This window comes from Xenopus laevis, chromosome 7L, assembly GCF_017654675.1.
Source record: "Xenopus laevis strain J_2021 chromosome 7L, Xenopus_laevis_v10.1, whole genome shotgun sequence".
NCBI classification, from domain to species: Eukaryota; Metazoa; Chordata; class Amphibia; order Anura; family Pipidae; genus Xenopus; species Xenopus laevis.
The window spans coordinates 97,478,376-97,505,150 of NC_054383.1; the positions used below are offsets into that span (position 1 = coordinate 97,478,376).

The 26,775-nt window shown below is 39.0% G+C and overlaps 1 protein-coding gene across 2 annotated transcripts in view; it reads left to right on the forward strand.

Moving 5' to 3' along the window:
• Positions 1–24,570, forward strand: part of sdf4.L (stromal cell derived factor 4 L homeolog) — a 37,917-nt gene extending 13,347 nt beyond the window's left edge. Inside the window, 5 exon segments of one of the 2 annotated variants that reach the window (NM_001094142.1) lie at positions 7,932–8,068; positions 9,478–9,591; positions 9,987–10,145; positions 13,372–13,547; positions 22,814–24,570. In NM_001094142.1, the coding sequence (NP_001087611.1) occupies positions 7,932–8,068; positions 9,478–9,591; positions 9,987–10,145; positions 13,372–13,547; positions 22,814–22,990 (763 nt within the window). In that variant the 3' untranslated portion in view covers positions 22,991–24,570. 2 annotated transcript variants of the gene reach the window in all.
• The last annotated feature ends 2,205 nt before the right edge of the window (positions 24,571–26,775 follow it).

The window sequence follows — 26,775 nt, forward strand, 5'->3', positions numbered from 1 at the left end:
GGGTTTTTCACCTTCCAAACACTTTTTTCAGTTCAATTGTTTTCAGATTGTTCCCCAGAATTAAAGACTTTTTTCAATTACTTTCCACTATTTATTTTTTACTGTTTTTCCGAAATTTACGTTTAAAGTTAAATGTTCGTGTCTCTGCTGTTTGAGTCTGGCAGCTCAGTAATTCAGGCGCAGACTCTAAACTGTTATAATTTTTGCAACATTTAGTTGATACATTTCTCAGCAGCATCTCTAGAGTAGTAGCAACTATTGTATCAATTCTAACCCAGAGATTCTGCTCAGCAGAAACAAAGATAAGAAATGTATCAACTAAATGTATCAATTTAGAACAGTTTACAGGGTCGGCGACCCCCCCCCGCAGAGCTGCTTTAGAAGGTGAAAAATTACACGTTACTCTACTCACATAGAAAATAGAAAGTTATTGGAAAAAGTTGTTATTTCTGGTGATCTATCTGAAAACAACTAGTTGTTTTAAGTTGAACAACCCCTTTAACAGGCTGTGTATGGGCATCTCTAAGGGTCAGGGAACACAGGCAGATTCGGGGAGATTAGTCGCCCGGCAACAAATCTCCTCTTCTTTGGGGCAACTAAACTCCCCGAACTGCCTCCCCTGCCTTCCCACTGGTTTAAATGTAAATCGGCGGCGGGATGGCACTCAGAGCGCTTCGTTTTCCGAAGTCGCACAAAGTTTCCTTGTGAGAAAACCGAGTGCCATCCCGCTGGTGATTTGCTTTTTAGCCGGCGGGAAGGCAGGGGAAGCAGTTCGGGGAGATTAGTCGCCCCCAAAGAAGAGGAGATTTGTCGCCAGTGACTAATCTCCCCTAATCTGCCTGTGTGCCCTGACCCTAAAGATGACCATAGACTTGCAGATTTTATTTTTTTTGTAACAAACGCTCGTTCATTTCAGTCTAACGGTCTACCATTAACCATTCAGATTAAAATAAAATGGCCATTTATAGACAGAAACCATACAAAAGTTATGTTCAACAAATAGTGACCCATTGATATAGTCAGATAGGTAATACATGCAGAGATCTTATAGTAATACCATATGAACTGATGTTTTGTTGGTTTATTTGTACTTGTATTGTTGCATGAACAATCAGAACAATAAGAAGGCAGCCATACCATGTGTGGCCCATGCATTCTGTCATCCGTTCTGCGGAGAGCATCCACAGTTGGCTTGTGTATGCCCATCTTAAAGGAACCATAACATCAAAAAATTTGAAAAATATGAAAATATAACGTAAACTCTTAAAATACATGTTAATAATAATAATAATGATAGTAATAATATTGTGTTGCACTGGTAAAACTGATGTTTGCTTCAGAAACTCTACAATAATTTACATGTACAAGCTGCTGTGTAGCCATGGCGGCAGCCATTCCCAGCTGAAAAGAAGAAAAGGCACATGATATACAGCAGATAGCAGCTGTAGTAACAATGGGATTCTTCAGAACTTCTCTGTTATCTACTGTGTATCCTTTGCTTGAATGACTGCCCCATGGTTACACAGCAGCTTGTCTATATAAATGACAGTAGTCTTTCTGAAGCAAACACGCCAGATTTACCAGTGCAGGGCAACTGTATATTATATTGTCATTCCTTTAAAACACTTTAATTTTTTGGTGTTACTGTTCCTTTACCGGTACAGATACAGTTTATGACCTGTGTTAATAAATCAGACCTATTGGTCAAATGCACTCACAGAAATGTAAAGGGTTTATTATAAATGTATGATGGGAAATAGCATATTCTATTTAGTGAAATGATTGGGCAAGATGTTTAGCAATTTGGTTTAAGAAATCCCAGTGACTAACTACTAGCTGGAAGTGACAGCAGAATTCCCTTTGTATATTACTGGTTAAGGGAAGAATTTGTGCTGACAAAAACCACAGCAAGCTTGCTAGATATTTAGTTATTCCATTTACAGATGCTTTTTAAAATATTTTTGGTTTGCAAATAGTTAAATTTTTAAAGTGATACCGACACGTTCCTATAAAAATCATAGGAACATGTCAGTATCAAGTATGTGCTGCACCCGCAGTAGTTCCCCGCAAAGCCCCCCTCAAAGCTGCCCCGCGAACCTTGGTGCACTACTAACAGATCTTCCGTATTGTTTCAGTGACGCTGGGCTGGTGGCGGAGCGATCCTTCCATAGGCTGAAGTCCTGTTGCACATACAAATTAGGGATGGTGAAGGAAATCGCATGACTTTGTCACATAACAAGGAAGAAAAAAAATGTTCCCCTTTCCCACCACTAAATTTGCATATGCCGAATCTTTCGCGAAAGATTTGGGGGTTCGGCCGAATCCAAAATAGTGGATTCGGTGCATTCCTAATTGAAAACGACATCGGTAAACTTTGATGCTTGGGAAATAACACAGCGGATAAGTGTAACTTCTTTATTCAACCATTAAATATACACGTGTATGTGGCTATGAGAATTGCATTGGGGTACTGAGAAGTGAATGCTAAGGAACTTATTAATGCCAATACCCACTGACTACTGGGGGCTAAAACTTGTTCAATTGGATTAAAAGCCACTTTCATTCCCTTTTTTTAAAGGGGAACGGTCGCAAAAATAAAAATTGAATATAAGCTTCAGCATACTGAAATGAGAATCGTTCTACATATAATCAATTTAAAATTCTGAACTGTTTCTGAAATAATCAAGTTCATCTTCACTATTACCCTCTCAGCATCTGTTTCTCTTCTTTCTGTCCTCATTCCGGACTTGGGTGTTAAGGTGGCCATACACAGGCAGATTAAAGCTGCTGATATCGGTCCTTTAGACCAATTTGACAGCTTATCTGGGCTTCTGACGGGTCTTCCCGATCGATATCTGGCCGAGATATCAACCGGGAAGGTTTAATTTTTCAGGCGATTGACCAGTTGGAGCCCATTGCTCCTTGTTGTAATCCGATCGTTCAGCATATAGCCCTGCGTTGGTTGGCATATCAGGGAAATATACGCTCGTTTGGCGATGTTGCCAAATGAACGGAGCCAATATATCTTACAGGGGGGCTCCATTTGCCTGGAAGATGTATTGGAGCTTACTCTTTTAAAATCAGCAGACATCTTGTCTCTCTACATGCAGAATTTGTGCAGAAGGCAGTTATTTTTTATTTTGTAAGAATTTGTTTGTACTGGAATCCGTTATTTGAGTGAGCTCTAATACATTTGCTAAGAAAGGAAGCCCCCCTATAATATATATTGGATCATACATCTGACACCCAACACCTGCATGAAGACAGAATGAAGAGAAACAGATGCTGAGAGAGGGATAGTGAACATGATTATTTCAGAAACAATGCAGAATATTTAATTATTTTTAGAAAGTTTCTTGTTTCAGTATGCTGAAGCTTATATAAAATTTTCATTTTCGTGATAGTTCCCCTTTAAACTGTAAAGCATACATCTACTGAACATATCCACTCACCCAGTGCTCTTGCTGCATTATTGACAATATGGTTCATAACTAGGAAGGATTATCTGCCTTCATACACCATGTAAACTGGCCAGTGTAAAATTCACTATTCAGTTTTTGTCCCCTGCTGTTTTTGTGGGGACGGGAAGTACTTTTTGTAGTATGTTTGAATTAAATGAAGGTGTGATTTTTTTATCTCCTGTATCTGTTAGACTTATGGTTATTGGTTTATAGAGGGAATCAAGACTTGGCACATACATTGTGGTAGAGCCATTGTTTCCTCTGTGGTTGGATCAATGTCTTTTCAGTTTTTGCGATTTATTCTGCCTAGTGTGTTACTTTAACTGATTAATAGGAATGGGAATAATAATCTTAATAAAGTTGTTCCAAGCGTTTACCATTTTTTAAAAAAAGATGTTTTCTCCCTGTGCTAGTCGGCAGAACCACAATTGATTTGTAAAAGAATGAGAGATGTAGTCATAATGTGTAATGACAGTGTTACATATAATAAATACGCCTTCTGTTTCCTCTTCATTCTTCAGGGGTTTTCCCCTTCAAGATGAACCATCCGGTCTCAGCGTAGATATAAAGGTGTCTAGCCTCTGCTATAAATCACTGAACTCACATTGTGTAACATTGTGCCTAGAAATATAGCAATTCAGTTTCATGGTTTAGACCAAAGTAATCCTTTTCATGTCAGGATATATTAAGACATTGGGCCTGGGATAGGGGGTTTGATATGTTATCTGGAATGTTGGCAAACTAGGGTTTTCTGGATATGCAGTATTTCATTAATATAGAGCATTATACTAAAACTAGAACCGTATTTGCAACTCGGTAGGAGGTCAGCTGTCCCTCCATTGAATAGTAATGGCCTGGACCCTAAAGGCCCCCATACACGGGCCTATAAAAGCTGCCAACAGACCGAGTCGGCAGCTTATTGGACCGTGTGTGGGGCCATCCGACGGGCTTTCTTGATTGATATCTGGCCGAAAGTCGTCCAGATCTCGATCGGGCAGGTTAAAAAATCCCGTCGGATCCCGGCCGCATCTGTGCCCGTATCAGATGCATTATGAACCGATCGTTGGGCCCTAGGGCCCATGATCGGATCAGCCCAATGTCGCCCACTTCAATGTGGGCATATCGCGAAGAGATCCACTCATTTGGCGACATCATCAAACAAGCAGATCTCTACGGGTATGGCCACCTTAAGAATGCACTTGCAGGTCTGTGAGTAATGCTCCTAAATGCTCAGAGCAACATTTCCAAGCTGATCCACAAGTGCATCCCAGGGTCCAGACAAATGCAGGTATGGGATCTGTTATCCAGAATGCTCAGGACCTTGGGTTTTCCAGGTAACAGTGTTATCATACCTTTAATCTACTAGAAAATCATGTAAACATTAAATAAACCCAATAGGCTGGTTTCACTTCCAGTAAGGATTAATTATGTCTTAGTTTGGATCAAGTACAAGGTACAGTTTTATTATTACAGAGAAAAAGGAAGTAATTTTTAAAAATATCGATTTGGATACAATTGAGTCTGTGGGAGAGAACCTTCCCATAATTCAAAGCTTTCTGGATAATGGGTTTCTAGATAACGGATCCCATACCTGTTCCATACAGATCAACGGTAGGGCTGTTTCGTCTGCCGAGCTGAAACGCATGTCTGTGACCCTGTTTGTAGCCATTTGCAGGCCCCACAAATAGCAGTGTCTAGTCCTGATTAAGTATATAGATTTCCCTCAGGGTAAAAAACAGATGATATAGTTTAGGAGAAACGTTCATTTAAATAATATAGTGATAAAACTCCCACTGTTCCTAAACAAAAGGTATGATCTACATTTTCCACATGCTCTGGCTGTTATTCATCTAGCAGTTGATTAAAAAAATCTTTATATAGTTTATTATGAGGTTCCGCCTCTGTGAGTACCAAAGGTGAGTATTCTGGCCTTCGATCGCTGTGCTGGTCTCCTAATTCAACAATGGGCTGTCGCCTAACTTCTGTGTCTCTTATATTAAAGCAGCAGAAAGTACACGTCCTAGTCCAAGGCTGACCATACACCGAAAGAGTTAAAAGCACAATATGATATGTGGGGAAACCGGTATAAGCACTGGCCTAGCATCACACCAGTAGTATATCCAGGAAACAACAAGAGAGCAAATACCTTTATGATGCAGCAAACGGGCTGATCCCAACTTTATTTCATGGTGCTCAAGACATTTTACACATTATCAAACATTTCTGGAACATGTCCTTTCCTCACTCATATGTGTTCCCGAAATGTTTGATTGTGTATAAAGTGTCTTGAGCACCATGGAATAAAGTAAGGATCATACCCGTTTGCTGCATCATAAAGTTATTGGTTCTCTTTGTTGCCTACATACACTGAAAGATCCACTCAGCTAGCGAAGTAGCCATAGGAGCAGTTCTTTGCCCGATTTGACCACCCGTGTGCAGTGCCAAATTGGACTGATCCAATCATTGGCTCAGGAGCTGAAATTGAATGTTAATGTGGGTCTGTGCAGATGAGTCAGGAGAAGATCACATCAGTGTTATGGTGCAACCCTCATCCTATATTTATTTGGGCAGGATCCCGTCATGAGCCACTAAGCTGCCAACTTGGTCTGGAGTAGCTGAGACAGATTTTATCTGACGGTGAAGGTAGAAAGCACTTTATCTAATCTAGTTGCAGCAGTAAAAATAAGCAGCTGAATTAGCATATGGTGTTTTCGTTCTGCTCGGCTACAATCTGATCAGGGGAAAGCACGTACTGCCGAGAGTGTGCCTACACAAACCAACATTTTCATAGTCACCACATTTCGAAGTGGATGTAAGAAATAGCTCTGCCGTCTTGCAAATGCCATTTAAATGTCATTTTGCAGTAAAACAAGCTTGGTTCTACCTCCCAAACAAAACTTTGTACTTACTCTTCTGACATGAAGGAGGCAGCTCAATACACTGTAATAACCTGATGAATGTAGGTAATTTAATGCACGAGCTAATGACATTCTAAAATATCATATAAATACAGCCTAACATTAAAAATATAGGCAGTTTTCATTACACATATGTATTGTATAGCTCATATATCCCCTATAATGAACTGCCTGGCAGACTGTTCTGAGGATAGCCAATCAGAAAGCAGTGCTGGACTGGAGAACGCTGTGCCTTTGGCTCTAAACACAGGCATCAGGGAATCTTCTGATTGGGGATGTTTCTTGAATCACTTAGTTAGCACTTGTTTGTTAGCACTGGCAACCAATCAGCACCTTGAATAAAAGCAAGTATGTTATTGGTTGCTTTGGAGTAAGTTAGTTCACATAATTTCATCGAATTGGGATATGAGTCTGGATGAGTAGCATATAACAGTATATATATATATATATATATATATATATATATATATATATATATATATATATATATATATATATATATATATATATATATATTAACAAGGGAAAGTTGTGCTCACAACTAATTTTTAAAACCATTAGGCGGGGGTGCAATGAGGCTGTGACCACAAAATACATACAAATACAAGATTCCTCTGCACTCAAACCATTATCAATATAAGACAGCGACATTTTGTGCATACTGCTACTGAAAAATGCCTTACCCTTTAAACAACACAGGGATTGTTTGTCCATATATTGTAATATATTTAAGCTGGCCAACTACGTCAAAGTCATCCCATATCTGGCCAGTCCTATGCTCAATTTTCATCTGATTCATTAAGAATTCTATTGCTTCATTATACATTTTACAAAGGGACTAAGTTTTACCTGCAATTTACTTGCTGTTTTCAAAGTAAAACTCCCAAACTTGGCTGCCCTTTTATTAGACACCAGTGGGATCACCTGACTATAGCTGGGAAGGGTGGGAGCTACAACATGGAGCTGGTCACTGCTCCTGTATAAACTATAACAAATAAGGGAAAGTTGTGCTCACCACTAATTTTTAAAAACATTAGGCCGGGGTGCAATGAGACTGGGCAGCCAAGTTTGGGAGTTTTACTTTGAAAGCAGCTAGTAAGTTGCATGTAAAACTTAGTTTCTTTGTTAAATATATTGATAATGGGTTGAGTGCAGAGGACTCTTGTATTTGTCTAATATATATATATATATCTCCTGCCCGACTCCTATGTAATACATCTGTGTAGCATGGAGCACCACATAGAGTAGAATAAAATCCAATACTTTATTCATCCATTAAAATAAAATATCAATATAAGAATTCGCCAATAGTGTACAGAACCATTACACTTGACGCGTTTCGTAGCCCTCCGACCACTTTCTCAAAAGCTCCTATATAATACATGTATTAGATCCATTATCCAGAACACTTGGGATCTGGAATTTTCTGAATAAGTGGTTTTCACAGACTTTAAACACTCATACCCCAAGTCTGAAATAACATTTACTGTAAACCGTAGTATTAAATAATAGTCGAGTCTTAAGAGTTTTTTGCTTCATTTTTATTTTCCAGAGTGGATAGAAATGAGGACAAGCAAATTAGTGCAAGTGAAATGCAGCGGTGGATCATGGAGAAAACAGAAGAGCATTTCCAAGAGGCTGTGAATGAGAATAAGCTTCACTTCCGTGCTGTGGATCCAGATGGTGACGGTAGGAAAGAGAACCTATGCTGACAAGAACAGTCGTTTTGTGCACGAATATACAAAACAATAAAAAAAAATTGTAATGGCAAAGGAATGTCTTTGGGACTCAAGGAATCCATAGGGCCTAAAAAGCTGTATTTATTAGTTTAAGTTGAAAATTTCACATCTCCCTGGGCTTTACGTGTTTCGTCCCCTAGGGGCACTTAATCATCACCAATGAGGTCCACTGAGAAAATATTGGCATTCAAACAAGAGGTCCGTGTCTGACTGTGCCAGATTAAGCATACTGAAATAAAATATCTCCTTCCACATCTGCCTTGCTATGCAAATAAGGATCACATGGAGATTTGATTTCATTTGCATTGCAGTCGCAGGATTAGAGAGGTGATTATTGTCATGAATATCCTGTAAATGATATCCTTATAATCAGAGCTTAGTGATGCCATCTGTTGTATTAGATTCTCAGTGATGTCATTTGTGCTACATGATTCCATAAAACTTGCGTAGGTTCAGCTGAACAAATGGCTACATAACTCCTAGATTTATTGTATTTCTACCAGTAACACTGTAAACTTTCTCCTCTATCCATGAACCCACAAACATTGTATGTCTGCAGATAATATTTTGATTGTAGACTGGTCTATCAGAACTGCCCTCTGACCTGACATATATATCCCAATGGCCAGGCAGTATGGTTAAAACTGCCATCAAATTGTCAAGAGTGTAGTACAGGGGTGCCCAAAAGGTAGATTGGGATCTATCAGTAGATCTTTAGCTGGGGATCAGTAGATCTCGAGACACTGTCGGCAAACAGCTTGAATAAATGACCCTCCTGTTTCATACTTTTCATTCAGATATTTATCATGTTAAGGTTACATAAGAAACAGTTTTTTAATAAATATAGCAATATACATTTTCTGATAAATCATTATTTAAGTAATATTTTCCATGGAACAGAAAGCTAGCAATGATTTTATGGATGTAGATCATAATGCGACAACATCTCTAAAAGTAGACCCCACATTCGTAAAGTAGGGGCACTCCTGCTATAGTATATTGATTGCACCAAATCCACTATTTTGGGATTTGTCCAAATCCTGAAAGATTTGGGGGAATACCAAACCCTATTTACATATGCAATTTAGGGCCAGAAAGGGCATGTGGTTTAAAATATTTCAACATCCCTTCTTTGTTTGACAAAAAGGCATGTGATTTTTAAGATTCCGATTCAGTTCTTTCAGACACTTGGATTTGGCCGAATCCTGCTGAAAAAGGCAGAATCACCAAAGTGAATCCTGGATTCGGCACATCCCTAATATTGAATCTTAGCAGTACAAATAGAAAACATTTTCTGCTTACACAGTAAAATATGCTTCATTAAAATGTTTTGCTCACGGTGTTGCTGTTGCTCCACAGGGCACGTGTCTTGGGATGAATACAAAATTAAGTTTTTAGCCAGTAAAGGATTCAATGAGAAAGAGGTGGCGGAAAAACTGAAGAATAATGAGGATCTGAAGATTGACGAAGAGAGTAAGTTCCTTGCCTTCTCACAGAGTATTCTCTTATGGCTGACACACACAGGCCACTTTATCTTCATGTCTTTACCCAAGAGTCTCTGTGGGTGATTCCAAGTAACTCACCACGTCCGCTGAATCCTCCTTTCCGTGTTTTCAGATCATTGATTGTGTGATTGTGACTGTGTCTGTTAGCTTCCTATTTCTGTCACTGTTACTTGTTTACCATTTCTCAAGAAGTAAAGAATTGGCTCTAACGCACATTCTCAGCATTTATCAATATATAATGGTTTTTCTGGAAAGATGACTTTTTTTGCAGCTACTTTAAATGTGTACAGTATAGTTTATTAGGGGAATTTGTAATTGCTGATCTGATTCACGTGTTACAATGCTTTGTCTTTATTTAAATAGCACAAGAGGTACTGGATAACTTGAAAGATCGTTGGTTTCAAGCAGACAATCCCCCGCCCGACCAGCTCCTGAATGAAGAAGAGTTTCTGTCCTTCCTTCATCCTGAGCACAGCCGAGGCATGCTTAAATTTATGGTGAAGGAGATTATACGCGACCTAGGTGAGCAAAAGTAGCAGAAGTTCTACACAGTTAATAAATACCTTTTGTTTCTGCTTTTTTGTGTACAGTACTTGGGAGTAATGACCTGCTGTTTCTCTTGTTTGCCGGGAATAAACACAGTGTTGTGTCAATATTTTCACATCTACGAAGGATAAAATTTCTTCCTAAGTATTCAGATGTTAACTGCTGTTGTCGTGCATATGTTGAAACGCATTTCATCATCTGTTTTAGTTCACTTGAGCTATTGCTCACCCCATTACTGTGCATGACTTCATATTTCAGGGAAATACTGATTTACCCAAGGGTATGTTAAAATTTAACTTTTTTTTAAATGTAACTCTCCGTGACTAGTCTCTGTTACCAATGGGAAGGTGCATAGATACAGAATGTAATATCCACGTGGATGCCAGAAAAAAGCTGCCACTGCATGCATTCCGTGGATATGGATGTATCACCAACATTCCGCCTGCTGCCTTACAAGCTTTGAAATGGAACTGATAGAAAGCACATCATATGCAGGTCAAGAGCTTCATGTGTACATCCCCTAACCAGATTATTGGTCTCTTAAAGGATGAGCATCACCATACGATTATACTTTATAATAGTTAAGAGCTTTAGGGATCCTACTTCTGTCTCTTGATGCAGTGTATGAAAAAAGGGCATTAACTCAAGGGATGAAAACATAATTATGCCTCTTTATAGGTCCCTGGTGAGGCCCCATCTGGAGTATGCAGTGCAGTTTTGGACTCCAGTCCTTAAGAGGGATATAAATGAGCTGGAGAGAGTGCAGAGACTAAACTGCAACTAAACTGGTTAGAGGGATGGAAGACTTAAATTATGAGGGGAGACTGTCAAGGTTGGGGTTGTTTTCTCTGGAAAAAAGGCGCTTGCGAGGGGACATGATTACACTTTACAAGTACATTAGAGGACATTATAGACAAATTGCAGGGGACCTTTTTACCCATAAAAAGGATCACCGTACCAGAGGCCACCCCTTTAGACTAGAAGAAAAGAACTTTCATTTGAAGCAACGTAGGGGGTTCTTCACAGTCAGGACAGTGAGGTTGTGGAATGCACTGCCGGGTGATGTTGTGATTAGGGATGGGTGAATTTTTTCACCTTGTTTTGCCGTGGAAATGACGGGCAAAGACTTTTATGGTGTCGTGCGTCAAAAAAAAAGACGAGCAACAAAAATATTTCACCACGCGACAAAAACATTTCGACGCCCATAGACTTTAATGGGCATCTGCGACATTTCGTTGGAGACAAATTTTCTGCGAAACGAAACGGGTCAAATTCACCCATCCCTAGTTGTGATGGCTGATTCAGTTAATGCCTTTAAGAATGGCTTGGATGATTTCTTGGACAGACATAATATCAAACGCTATTGTGATACTAAACTCTAAAGTTAGTATAGGTATGGGTATATAGAATTTATGTGATAGTAAGGAGGGGGTGTGTGTATGGATGCTGGATTTTCATTTGGAGGGGCTGAACTTGATGGACTTTGTCTTTTTTGAACCTGATTCAACTATGTAACTATGTTTGTAGAAGGAAAGATAGCTGTGTTGGGGGGTTTTTTTTTCACTTCTGAAGTTACAACTCACTCATAGACTCATTCTTGTGCCAGATTAAAGAAAATGGGTCTGCTTATTTTATTGCAAACATATTTATATACATAAGTGGATCACGTAATGAGTCTTGTACACACATACAGTAGCATTGGTACATTCAGCTCCACTACACCTAATGTTGGTCATTCGAGTCGAAGCTAGATTCTCACTGGGCCTCTCCTGCCCTGGTAGCCTAATCGCTTGTGTTCAGGGCCACAATTATGGCCTCCCTGATGGATATCTGGTTAGAATATTAATAATAAAGTATGGCAATCCCAGTAGATATGGACTGTGTTCAGCTTGCTTGTTGGCCTGATGCCAAACAACTACAAGTCTGAATTCATTACTACAGGGATGGGATCCATTATCTGGAAACCCGTTATCCGGAAAGCTCCAAATTATGGAAAGGCTGTTTCCTATAGACCTCCATTTTATCCAAATAAACCAAATTCTTAAAAATGATTTCATTTTTCTCTGTAATAATTGATCCTAAGATATACCGTATATACTCGAGTATAAGCCGAGTCTTTCAGCCCCCAAAATATGCGGAAAAACTCTACCTCGGCTTATACTCGGGTCAAGAGCAAAAACGGTCGCCGGCACCCAAGAATAGTTGCGGCGCCCAAGAATAGTCGCCGGCGTCCAAGAATAGTCTCCAAGAATATTCGCCGGCGTCCAAGAATAGTCTCCAAGAATATTCGCCGGCCTCCAAGAATGGTCGTCGGCATTCAAAAACGAGACGCCGGCACCTCCAATGGGAGCAGAAACCCTCAATTTTTTGATTGAAACTTACCAGAAGCTGCTGCATTTCTCACCCTCGGCTTATACTCGAGTCAATAAGCTTTCCCAATTTTTGGAGGTAAAATTAGGTACCTCAGCTTATACTCGGGACGGCTTATACTCGAGTATATACGGTAATTAATCCTTATTGGAAGCAACACCAGCCTGTTGGGTTTATTTAATGTTTACATGATTTTCTAGCAGACTTGAGGTATGAAGATCCAAATTATGGAAAGTTCAATTATCCAGAAACTCTTAGTCCCAAGCATTCTGGGTAATAGGTCCCGTACCTGTAGTACTAAATAACAATGAAAGTATTCTCAGTCCTTGTAGTCCTATTGAAAAAGTGCTTGATAAACCATGTTGTAAGCCACCCTATCTTTTTTGCTGGTATATCTCAGAGCAGATATTCACTGCTTCTTACCCTCCACCTATCCAGATACCTCCTTTGGCTGTCACAGTTGTTGTTCCACAAGGACCAATGGTTGGACACCTCTCAGCCTCGGGATAGCATCTACATCTGCCATAGATAACTGGGCAGTGAAATTGCTTAAAAATATAAAACCTCACAAACATACAGGCGGATTAATTAGCTACTGATGAAATGTATGTCATGTAAATGTGATAGGGACATTAGATTGTAAGCTCCACTGGGGCACGGACTGATGGGAATAATACAAAATCTCTGTAAAGTGCTGAAAATGTTGTTGTATAAATGAAGAATAATAAGATAAACGTATGTCGGATCTTAGTAGACATTTTGTCATTAAGATATATTTAACAAGCAACAATACTACAATAACCATTGACACTATTCAAATGTTTTGTTTTAGATCAAGATGGTGATAAGAAGCTTACTCTGTCTGAATTTATTTCTCTTCCTGTGGGCACTGTTGAAAACCAGCAGGCCCAGGATATCGATGATGACTGGGTACGGGATAGGAAAAAGGAATATGAAGAAGTCATTGATGCCAACCACGATGGTATTGTTACAATGGAGGAACTGGAGGTGAGGAGCCTGAAATAGTGGCAAAGGCATGATACTAAACATTGGTGTGTGTTGATTTGCCTGTATTCCTTAGAATTGCTCTTTCATCATGTCCCAGATAGTAGCCTTTCATTTTGTTTTAATCATTTGGCCTGTAAGTGGAGTCAATACAGAGTGCAGAATTAAGTGGGTCTTCTATGCTTCCCTTTAATACTGTGCTTTAAAGGTATTTGGCCTTCACACCCTCTAGCCATTCTATTGTTAGAGCATTTTAACAAAACACCAAAGCTGCAGTTAAGTCATACACAGGTGATGTCCGTGTTATGTGCCTACGGGTGGAGCAGGCAGATATCATTTAAAGAAAATATGCAATATAATATGCTGTCCTTCTCAATAGCATCATTAGGCAAAAAAGCAAGGAAATAAAATTGATAAGGGGGCTTTAACCCTTTCCCTGCCAGCCGTTTTGTCCTAGATGCGAACATCTACTGCCAAGCAGTTTTTAGATATTTTGCACTCTTTCACTTTAAGGGCCTTTCCTGGGGTGGTCTTTTAGTTAACCCAGGAAAACAATATATTGTTTTTTTCAGGACAACCTGAACTTTCACAATATGCAAGAATTTTGGTGTAATTCTACTTCTCTAAAAAAATATTGGATTCTAAGTGTCAAATAAAATGAAAAAAATCATGTTGCACGAAGAACAATCACATATATCAGAAACATCATTCATTTTACGTACGAGAACACAGCTGATTTAGAAAGGTCTATGTCTCCTGAACGCGACAATACCAAATATATATAGTTTTATGGAGATTTCTCACTTGTATAGCTCAAAATCTACAAGCAGTACACAACCAAATTTCCAAAGCAACACTCCCCAAACGGCATACTTTTGATTTCAAGGCCAAACATTCCACTAACAGTAGGTTTACCCAAGAAAACTACCCATTACTAGAAAGAACAGATTCTGGTGAATCAAAAATGGGTAGAAATATCTTTGTACTCCAAACCACCAAGTTGCAATTGTTTCCTAAAGTTATAGTGTTTTATAGAAATTGGTGAATTTTTTGAAAAATGACCTCAAAGCTTCCACTCTACAGCAACATATCTCCCACACATCATTAGGTATCAATGTAAAACACCCCAAATATAAAATCCTGGGTCCACTGAACAGTTTGATGCCCAATATGAATAGATGTACCCAAGCACGTGGCATAGGAGGCCCCAAAAGGAAGACCCCCCGTTTGTTCTGTAATTTCAGATACTGCAAAATCAACACATTTACATCGTTTGGGGGCGGCAAAGGTAGAAAACAGTACGTTCACCCCAGAAAACCATATATTTTCGGAAAGTACACATTCCCCTGAATCTAAATTGGGTATGCATGTCTTTCTACGCCAAAGTACCAAGCCGCAAATCATTCCTAAATTTGGTGATTTTGGGGACATTTCCAAAAATGACTTCAAAATTTCGACCCTGCAGCATCGTATTACCCACATACTTTTAGGTATCAAGACAAATCACCCCAAATATGAAAGCCTGGGTCTCTTGAACAGTTGATGCCCAATATGTATAGGTGACCCAAGCATGTGGCATATAGGGCCCTAAAAGGAAGACCCCCATATAGTCTGACATTTCAGGTACTGCAAAATCAACACATTTACATGTTTTGGGGGGGCAAAGTAGAAAACAGTAAGTTCACCCAGAAACCATATATTTTCGGAAAGTACACATTCCACGAATTCAAATTGGGTATGCATGTCTTTCTACGCCAAAGTACCAAGCCGCAAATCATTCCTAAATTTGTGATTTGGTGACATTTCCAAAAATCACCTCAAAATATCTACCCTGCAGCATCGTATTACCACATACTTTTAGGTATCAAGAAAATCACCCAAATATGAAAGCCTAGGGTCCTCTGAACAGTTTGATGCCAATATGTATAGGTGTACCCAAGCACGTGGCATACAGGGCCCAAAAGGAAGACCCCATATAGTCTGTCATTTCAGTACTGCAAAATCAACACATTTACATCGTTAGGGGGGGCAAAAGTAGAAAACAGTAAGTTCACCCCAGAAAACCATATATTTTCGGAAAGTACACATTCCAACGATCCAAATTGGGTATGCATGTCTTTCTACGCCAAAGTACCAAGCCGCAAACCATTCCTAAATTTGGTGATTTAGGTGACATTTCCAAAAATCACCTCAAATATCTACCCTGCAGCATCGTATTACCACATACTTTTAGTATCAAGACAAATCACCCCAAATATGAAAGCCTAGGGTCCTCTGAACAGTTTGATGCCCAATATGTATAGGTGTACCCAGCACGTGGCATACAGGGGCCCAAAAGGAAGACCCCCATATAGTCTGTCATTTCAGGTACTGCAAAATCAACACATTTACATCGATTTGGGGGGGGGGCAAAAGTAGAAAACAGTAAGTTCACCCCAGAAAACCATATATTTTCGGAAAGTACACATTCCAACGAATCCAAATTGGGTATGCATGTCTTTCTACGCCAAAGTACCAAGCCGCAAATCATTCCTAAATTTGGTGATTTAGGTGACATTTCCAAAAATCACCTCAAAATATCTACCCTGCAGCATCTTATTACACACATACTTTTAGGTATCAAGACAAATCACCCCAAATATGAAAGCCTAGGGTCCTCTGAACAGTTTGATGCCCAATATGTATAGGTGCACCCAAGCATGTGGCATATAGGGGCCCTAAAATGAAGACCCCCATATAGTCTGTCATTTCAGGTACTGCAAAATCAACACATTTACATCGATTTGGGGGGGGCAAAAGTAGAAAACAGTAAGTTCACCCCAGAAAACCATATATTTTCGGAAAGTACACATTCCAACGAATCCAAATTGGGTATGCATGTCTTTCTACGCCAAAGTACCAAGCCGCAAATCATTCCTAAATTTGGTGATTTAGGTGACATTTCCAAAAATCACCTCAAAATATCTACCCTGCAGCATCGTATTACACACATACTTTTAGGTATCAAGACAAATCACCCCAAATATGAAAGCCTAGGGTCCTCTGAACAGTTTGATGCCCAATATGTATAGGTGTACCCAAGCATGTGGCATATAGGGGCCCTAAAATGAAGACCCCCATATAGTCTGTCATTTCAGGTACTGCAAAATCAACACATTTACATCGATTTGGGGGGGGCAAAAGTAGAAAACAGTAAGTTCACCCCAGAAAACCATATATTTTCGGAAAGTACACATTCCAACGAATCCAAATTGGGTATGCATGTCTTTCTACGCCAAAGTACCAAGCCGCAAATCATTCCTAAATTTGGTGATTTAGGTGACATTTCCAAAAATCACCTCAAAATATCTACTCTGCAGCATCGTATTACCCACATACTTTTAGGTATCAAGAGAAATCATCCCAAATATGAAAGCCTAGGGTCCTCTGAACAGTTTGATGCCCAATATGTATAGGTGTACCCAAGCACGTGGCATATAGGGGCCCTAAAAGGAAGACCCCCCCTTGTATGTTCTGTCATTTCAGGTACTGCAAAATCAACACATTTACATCGTTTTGGGGGGGGCAAAGGTAGCAAAAAGTAAGTTCACCCCAGAAAACCATATATTTTCGGAAAGTACACATTCCCACGAATCTAAATTGGGTATGCATGTCTTTCTACTACAAAGTACCAAGCCGCAAACCATTCCTAAATTTGGTGATTTTGGGGACATTTCCAAAAATGACTTCAAAATTTCGACCCTGCAGCATCGTATTACCCACATACTTTTAGGTATCAAGACAAATCACCCCAAATATGAAAGCCTGGGGTCCTCTGAACAGTTTGATGCCCAATATGTATAGGTGTACCCAAGCACGTGGCGTATAGGGGCCCCAAAACGAAGACCCCCATATGGTCTGTCATTTCAGGTACTGCAAAATCAACACATTTACATTGTTTTGAGGGGGGAAAATGTAGAAAAAAGTAAGTTCACCCCAGAAAACCATATATTTTCGGAAAGTACACATTCCCACGGATCTAAATTGGGTATGCATGTCTTTGTACTCCAAAGTACCAAGCCGCAAACCATTCCTAAATTTGGTGATTTTGGGGACATTTCCAAAAATGACTTCAAAATTTCGACCCTGCAGCATTGTATTACCCACATACTTTTAGGTATCAAGACAAATCACCCCAAATATGAAAGCCTGGGGTCCTCTGAACAGTTTGATGCCCAATATGTATAGGTGTACCCAAGCACGTGGCGTATAGGGGCCCCAAAACAAAGACCCCCATATGGTCTGTCATTTCAGGTACTGCAAAATCAACACATTTACATTGTTTTGGGGGGGCAAAGGTAGAAAAAAGTGCGTTCACCCCATAAAACCATATATTTTTGGAAAGTACACATTCCTGCGAATCCAAATTGGGTATGCATGTCTTTGTACTCCAAAGTACCAAGTCGCAAGCCTTTCCTAAATTTGGCGATAAAAGCAACTGTTTTTACATTTCTGAAAATCGCCTAAAAATATTGCAATTGGCCGCATTTATCTCACCCAATTTCTTACATACAATTGTAAAACACCATAAATATTGATGCCAAGGGTCTACTGAACAGTTTGATGCCCAATATGCATAGATATACCAAGGCAGCTGGCATGTGCGGACCCCAAATAAAAATAGTGAATATGAGTTTTCTCCGCTGCCCATTCGCCTTCTGTGAACATAGACCCTTGACTTCATATTATTTGCCTCAAGACCCTCCTAACAGCAATGACCCCCCAAAACCATACATTTTTGGAAAGTACACATTCTGCCGATTCCAACAAAGATAACGACGTCTTTCTACACGAAACTACCAAACTGCAAAGCTTTTCTAAACATATAGGTTTTTACAACATTTCTGAAAATCGCCTAAAAATGTTGCAGTTTGCCGCATTTATCGGACACAATGTTTTACGTACAAAGAAAAATCTCTCTAAATATGGACGTCAGAGGTCTAATAAATAGTTTGATGCCCAATATGTATAGATTTACCAAAGTATGTGTTGTGTATGGACCCCAAATGAAAAACGTAACTATGAATTTTCACGCTAGCCAACTAAGCTGCAGAAAAGAGAACCCTAACTGTACGTTATGTGCCGTAAGACCCCCAAACTGTAAAAAGACCCCCAGAAACCCATATATTTTTGGAAAGCACATATTTTGGCGGATCAAACTAAGTAAAATCTATCTTTCTATACCAAAGCACCAAACAGCAAAACGATACTAAAGATACATAGGGAACAATAATGCAGGGATAAAATTGCAATAAAACCACAAAAATAGCGTAAATCAATGAAATAACAAAATAATTGTTCTGACAGCGTAATTAGTGGCCGAAATCGATTATCCAATAGTCACGCTGCCAAAATAACACGTTTTTAGGCAAAAAAACAAAAGATAACAGTATAATGAATTCGTAAAAAAAAAAAAAAACACCTGTTTGTGTATACATATTTGTGCACTAATAAAAGTTATCTGAGTGTGCAAATACATGTAAATAAGTGTAAATAAGTGTAAATAACTGTACAAAAGGGACCAAGTGTGCTAAAATTAAAAAAAAAAAATTTAAAAAAATTCCAATCTTTACTAAAATGCATAAATGTACTGTAAGTATGTGTAGGTGCAGGTAAGTGTGTAAAAAAACGTGCACTTACCGTTTTTGGAGCAGGAGAATCGCTGTCTTCTTTGGAGGAGTCCTGGCAGCGTGTCTGCAGAGTTGCTGCGCAGCAGGAAGTGCGTGGGCGGCTCTGCAGGCAGGAAGAAGGTGAGTGTAGTAGCAGACGCTCCATGCGATGCGTCTGCTACTTTGAAGTCGGATCTGCGACAATCGAGTCGCAGATCCGACTTGACAGCCCCCCAGCCTCGTTGCCTAGGGGGCTGTCTTCTCTCCCCACTCTCTGCGGAGGCGGCAAAAGCCGCCGAAGCAGAGAGAGCGCTCAGCTGCTAAAGAACGTACAATGTACGTTCTTGGCAGCCTGAGCATTTGCCTGCCAGCACGTACGCCGTACGTGCTTGGCAGGCAAAGGGTTAATAATTGAAGTACAAAAACAGTGTTGGTACTGGTGTCACATTATTGAGAAAAGAGTGGCAAACATCAGTGGGAGATAATTGCACTTACAAGGGGCGATGTTAAAGGAACAGTAACACCAAAAAGTGTTTAAAAGTAAGGAAATGATGATGTACTGTTGCCCTGCACTGATAAAACTGCTGTGTTTGCTTCAGAAACACTACTATAGTTCATATAAACAAGCTGCTGTGTAGCAATGGCTTTAGTTGAAAAAAGTCTATGTCACAGGTTAAATAGTGGATAACAGATAACACCATTATGTTCTACAGAGCTGATCTGCTGTGTAACCTGAGCCTTTTCTCCTTGGAATGGCTGCCCCCATTGCTACACAGCAGCTTATTTATATAAACAATAGAAGCAGTTTTACCAGTGCAGGGCAACACTGCATTTGTATTACCTTAAAACACTCATTTTTTTTTTTATGTTCCTTTAAGAAAGGTTCATGTCTCTTACGTTTATTAATTTTGTGAGAAATGGAGTGTTGGCTGGAGGAGAGCGGACTACTACAACTTGGCCTGCAAGAATCATCCTTCATTAAAGCCACCCGGTGTGCTATTGGGTTTAATGTGGAAATGACGTTAGCCATTTTGGATCAATCGATAATCATCCGGCCCTCGATGATAATTATGATAGCCTGGGGAGGGATATTCTTTTCACAAGCTAGAAATTGGGTCAGTGGCAGAATGAACTATTGTCGTTTGAAGGACATAAAGAGTAGTGCCGAAGCAAACACACAAGGAGGAAACAGATGAAGTTACCATTTAAGCATTATTGACTGTATGAGAAATGTTTGCTTTGTTAATATTTGTTTTGTATTTACTGAAGTACTTTAGCTCATGCCAAAGGCAGAGTTGGCTTACATAGTAACATGGGTTACTCAGTACTCGACTGAGTTCCAGTCTAGTACACAACTGGTTACTGGAATGAACCAAACATTTATTACAAGAAGAAAAAAAAAAGAAGTGGCGTATGAGAAATCCGCATTCAGGCCATATAAATAAATTAGAAAAAATGTTTAGAAAAAAAATCCCTTAAAGGAGAAGGAAAGTAAGTAAGCTTTATCAGAAGTGTCTATATAAATACACCAGTAAACTGCTCAGAGTCCTCTGTCAAAAGAAACACATTTCTTTCCTTGTATTGTGTACACATGGACTTCTGTATCCGACTTCCTGTTTTCAGCATAAACCTCCAGGGATTGGGCTTGAGCATGCTTAGTTTGCTCTTCTCCCCCTCCCTCCTCCCCTCCCTGCTGTAATCTGAGCCTAGAGCTAGAGACTCGGACCGGAAGTGATATCACCCCAAACTAATATGGCAGCTGCTTTCCTAAACAAACAGAACTTCTAGAGCTGTTTACTCTGGTATGGTAAAGCATTCTACAGAATAAATATAGCATTGTAGCTTGTACTATTGTGGCTAATCTATTGGCAACAAACTGCCTCAGTAGCTTTCCTTCTTCTTTAAAAAGCCTTATACATTTGCTACTGTAGGAACAGTGAAGAGCTTTATGTGTTCTGTACTGGAACGATTGGAGATAATTAAAGTGGACCTGTCACCTACACATAAAAAGCTGCATAATGAAAGTCCTTTTCAAATTAAATATGAAACCTAAATTATTTTTTTTCATGAAAACATCCATACTGGTTATAAAGGTGTTTAAATATCTGAGCTGTCAATCAAATATCTACATAGAGGAGGGGCAGTCAATTACTTTTACTTTTCATTCAGCACTTCCTACATGTCACTGCTCTTCTCACATTCCCCCTTCCCTCTTCACACTCTGTAATTATATAGGGCACTGCACATGAGAATTAGGTTCCCCATTCTGGCGCGTGCGCAAGATTTTGGGTTGATATACAATTTATTTTAATAAGTGTCCACAAAATGGCTTCTGCCTGTTTGCTGTGATAGTGTAAATCCAAAACTGAACGAAATAAAATGTAAATAATATAAAACAGTGCAAGTAAATTTTATTTTACTCAACTAACATGATAGAAAAAAATTTGGAATTATTTCTTAGTGTGACAGGTCTCCTTTAAAGCGGACTTGTCACCTACGTTTAAAAAACTGTATAATGAAAGTCCTCTGCAAATTAAACATGGAACACAAATTCTTTTTTTATGACAACATCCATACCTGTTTAAAATAGGTGTTTAAATATCTTAGCTGTCAATAATATATATGCCCCGGCTCTAGCCTGAGGCATAGAGGCGGGGCAGTCAATTACTTTCACTTTCCATTCAGCAATTCCTACATGTCATTTCCCCTCCCTCCTCAGGCTCTATAATTGTTGTAGGGCACTGTGCATGGGCATTTGGTCTCATTTTGAGGCATAAACACGATTTTGAGGTGATACACTCACTTAATAAAAGTGTCCACAAAATGCCTGCTGCCTGCTTGCTGTGATTGTAGACTTCCAAGACTGAAGGAAACAAAATTTAAATAATAAATATAGTTTACATAAAATTTATTTTGCTCAACTAACACTACAGTAAAGTATTTTTTATTTATTTTTTATGGTGACGGGTCCCCTTTAAAAATCTATATCACTAAGGGGCCCATTTACTTAGCTCGAGTGAAGGAATAGAATATAAAAAACTTCGAATTTTGAATGATTTTTTGGGCTACTTCGACCTTCGACCATGACTTCGAATTGAACTATTCGAACTAAAAATCGTTCGACCATCGTCGAAGTACTGTCTCTTTAAAAAAAACTTCGACCCCTTAGTTCATCACCTAAAACCGACCGAAGTTCAATGTAAGCCTATGGGGAAGTATTTTTTGGTCAAAGAAAAATCGTTCGATGGATTCAAATCCTTCGAATCGAAGGATTTAATTGAACGATTTTTCGTTCCATCAAATTATTTGCGGTAAATCCTTCGAATTCGATATTAGAAGTCGAAGGATTTCCATTCGGCAGTCGAATATCGAGGGTTAATTAACCCTTAATATTCGACCATAAGTAAATTTGCCCCTAAATGTGTTTTAGGGTTTTTTTTTATTTTTTTCAAAAAATGTTTTTTGTTAGTTTATATGGCCCGAATATGGATTTTTTGAATGCCTACCTCTTTTTGCTGCCGTACAAAACGAGCATTTGCCCAATGTTGCTGACATTTGACTCTGTGTACAGTAAATCTATTTCAGAGACAAGTAAATGTGCTTATTCTGTTTTGTTTCTAGGAGTACATGGATCCTATGAACGAATACAATGCTCTCAATGAAGCCAAGCAGATGATTGCAGTCGCTGATGAAAATCAGGATCATCTCTTGAGTTTAGAAGAAATACTGAAGTACAGCGAGTATTTCACGGGCAGCAAATTGATGGATTATGCCCGCAATGTTCACGAAGAATTCTGAGTCTGTGGTGTCCTAAATTTCTTCCGAACGCCACCTCTCCACATAGTCTACAGCAGTTCCAGTGATGATGAACTGATCCCTCTTGTATTGGAATGAGAAGAGGAGCTGGTACCAGTTTCTGCTGCTATTCTACCTGTGTGTTCTTCGTGTGCATCAGTGTGTGGGGCTTCTGCCTTCCCCACCAGGAGCTACTTTTCATTGCAGGATTTGTACAGAAATACTTGCTTTTATCCACTTCAGTTCTATACATAGCTATATTTTTACATCAGCCGTTCGCATATTGAATCATATCTATAACAGAGGTTGTTGCCTCTTTGGTGCATAAGGACTCGAGCTACACTGTCCATGTAATAGGTAATTAGCAAAGTAATAGATGCTTTTTAATTGGGGAGGGGTTAAACATTGGCATGTATATGCATCTGGATTTTACTGGTTGTGGGGTCATCCTATACTTTATAGCAAGCCAGAACAAACCAATGGCATTCATTCATTTAAAAGCAAAATTCACCATTAAAGGGGTTGTTCACCCCACTTTTAGTATAATATACTGAGTGATATTCTGAGATTTGCAATTAGTGTTCATTTTTTATCATTTGTGGTTTTTGAGTTATTTAGCTTTTAATTCAGCAGCTCTCCAGTTTGCAGTTTCAGCAGTCTGGTTGCTAGGGTGCAGGTTACCCCAGCAACCATGCACTGATTTGAATAATAGACTGGAATATGAATAGTAGAGGCCTGAACAGAAAGATGAGTGATAAAAAGTAACAATACATTTGTAGCCTTACAGAGGATTTATTTTTAGGTGGGGGTCAGGGACCCCTATTTGAAAGCTGGAAAGAGTCAGAAGAAGAAGACAAATGAATCAAAAACGATAAAAAATAAAGACCAATTGTAAAGTTGCTTAGAATTGGCAATCCTATAATATACTAAATGTTATCTTAAAGGTGAACCACCTCTTTAATGTGTTAAATTCTTTTTTCTTTGTGGTGAGGGGACAACAAAAAAAGTTTCCAGAGGGAAAGATTCTGTCTTCTTCTTGTTTCCTCTTTTGTTTCCTGAATTCTGACCAAAGCAAAAACAGTGTTACTTTCCAGTCCGTGAACATTTGTTCGGCAGTCCCAATTTGCATCAGTTGGTTTATACAGGGTAAACCCCTAAGGGAAGTCCCGTTATTGACCTCGAGCAACAGCATGACTCTCAGCTGCAGGGATTCGCTTTCTTTCTTTTCAATGTCTTTTTTTTTATTGGATTTTACAATAATCCAGCAATAAACAGCTCATTTCAATAAATTGACATGACAATTTCATAGCAAATTCATTAAAATAATTAAAGAAAATAAAGTAAGAACTAGTAATAACTACCATGTGGCCAAAGTATTTATCTTCATCTCTATGCCTGACATAAATTTAAAAAGGAAAGTATTGCGTTTATATGAGTGGAACTATTTCAAATTCAATCTTGACTGGTAACCATATCTTTTCAGATCTCCAATTCTTTACCCATAAAGTTGTAAATAAATAGCTTTTTTTTTTTTTTTTTGCTACTTCTGATGTTTTTAAATAAATATATAATTTTGATTTAAATTGTTTCCTAAACGGATGATCTCCTACTTTATATCTAACCGCATCCTGGAAACAAAGATGATAAATGTATTGAAGAACAATTTCCAAAACAGGAACAGTGTCTTTAATCTGATTTGAAAAGATTGTCTTCCATGTAGCTGCCACCACCAAGAAAGAAATTAATTGTTTTGGCAGAAATATCAGGAATTGAATCCTTCTCTGATTCTTGCATATGGTTTATAAGGTCAAGCAGTGCAAATTGTGGGACAAGTTTAATTTTAGAGTATCGGAGGCACCGCCCAGGCCTCATCCCTATGAAACCTTACCTCCAAAATTCGAATTTCTGATACAGGTTCCTGCTATAAACAGACTAACTGGACTGCGGTACGTTGGATAGGCAGCTGCTGTCATTTAGGAAGGGCTAGGAGGCGGCTCAGGACTTAGCGGTGTTGTGAGTCAGCCTCTGTTTGACTGGTGATTGTTCAGTTGTTTAGTGTAGGTCTCACAGCAGTATGATACAATATCTGTGTATCAGGGATGTGGTACAGGTATAGGACCTTTTATCCAGAATGCTCAGGACCTGGGGTTTTCCGGATATCAAAATAATTATGTAAACATTAAAATAAACCCAATAATCTGGTTTTGCTTCCAATAAGGATTAATTATATCTAAATTTGGATCAAGAACAAGGTACTGTTTTATTATTACAGAGAAAAAGGAAATGATTTTTTAAACATTTGGATTAATTTATTATAATGCAGTCTATGGGAGACGACCTTTCCATAATAATAATGGGTTTCCAGATAACTGATCCCATACCTGTACTAAAGATGTTGCAGGAGAGATCCAGTGTCAGTACGACAGGATAGGGACCCTCAGGAATAAGGGAAGAACTCCACGATGCATTTGATGCCGACACGTAGCCATGCGACGAAACACATGCAACGTGTCGGATGTTGTGAAGAAACAGAAAGAGAAGGAGAATCGCATGTAAGAACTACATTTATCCGACTGTCGGATGAAAACGCACCACGCTGCTTGTTTCTTCACAACATCCGACACGTCGCATGCGTTTCGTCGCATGGCGACGTGTCGGCACCAGACGCATCGTGGAGTTCCTCCCTAAGGCTTAACTGAGAGCAGGTGGAAAAGATGAGAATTTGCTAAAAACGCTGCAAGATGAATATCCCCAAATGAACAAGCCGAGCATTAGCATGGCTAGAATTGTTTTCACTGTTATTTCTTTTTTATATATAATTGTATTATATATCATTTCTATGCATAAATATTATATGTAAGATTATGGATTTAACCAGTATCATGTGCTTAACTTAAATCCTTGCCATGCTTTGTGTCGGGAGTCTGCTTGTAAATAAACTTAAATTATACTACAACTGGATGCCTGTCAATTAGATTTTAGAAATATCAGTCAAATTGTTTTACATAGAATTACATATTAAACTATTTTGTTTTAAGAATTGTAACCACCTTTAGGGTAAGGGCACACCTGGAGATTCGGGGAGATTTAGTCGCCTCTTCTTTGGAGCGACTAATCTCCCCGAACTGCTTCCTGTGTCTTCTGTCTGCTTCAATGAAAAAACAACTGCGCCAATGCACTTGTGCCGCTTCGATTTCTGAAGTCGACCAAAGTTTACTCGTGAGGAAACCAGGCGACTTCGGAAGTGCTGAGAGTGCATTGGCGCAGGGGGGGAGATCTCAGATGTTTTTGATTGCCCCTTTTTAAGAAGCTCCACAACGATTACGTGTTAATATTGAGTCTATTGTCAACTGTGAGGCTGGATCTCCCTGTGTGGGGGCAGTAGATTAGGGACTTGGACTACAGACAAATTTGGGTGAGATTTGGAGCAAATGTTTATTTGCTGGGCTAGATATTCTTAGGAATGCAATTGTAGCATGGAATGGGACCTGTTATCCAGAATGCTCGGGACCTGGGTTTTTCTGGATAACAGATCTTTCTGTAATTTGAATCTCCATAGCTTAAGTCTAATAGAAAATCATTTAAACATTGAATAAACCCAATAGGCTGGTTTTGCTTTCAATAAGGAATATTAATATCTCATTTTGGATCAAGTACAAGCTGCTATATTATTATTATTATTATTATTATCATTATAGAGAAAAAGGGAATACTTTTTAAAAATTTTGGATTATTTGGATAAAATGGAGTCTATGGGAGACAGCCTTCCTGTAATTCTGAGCTTTCTG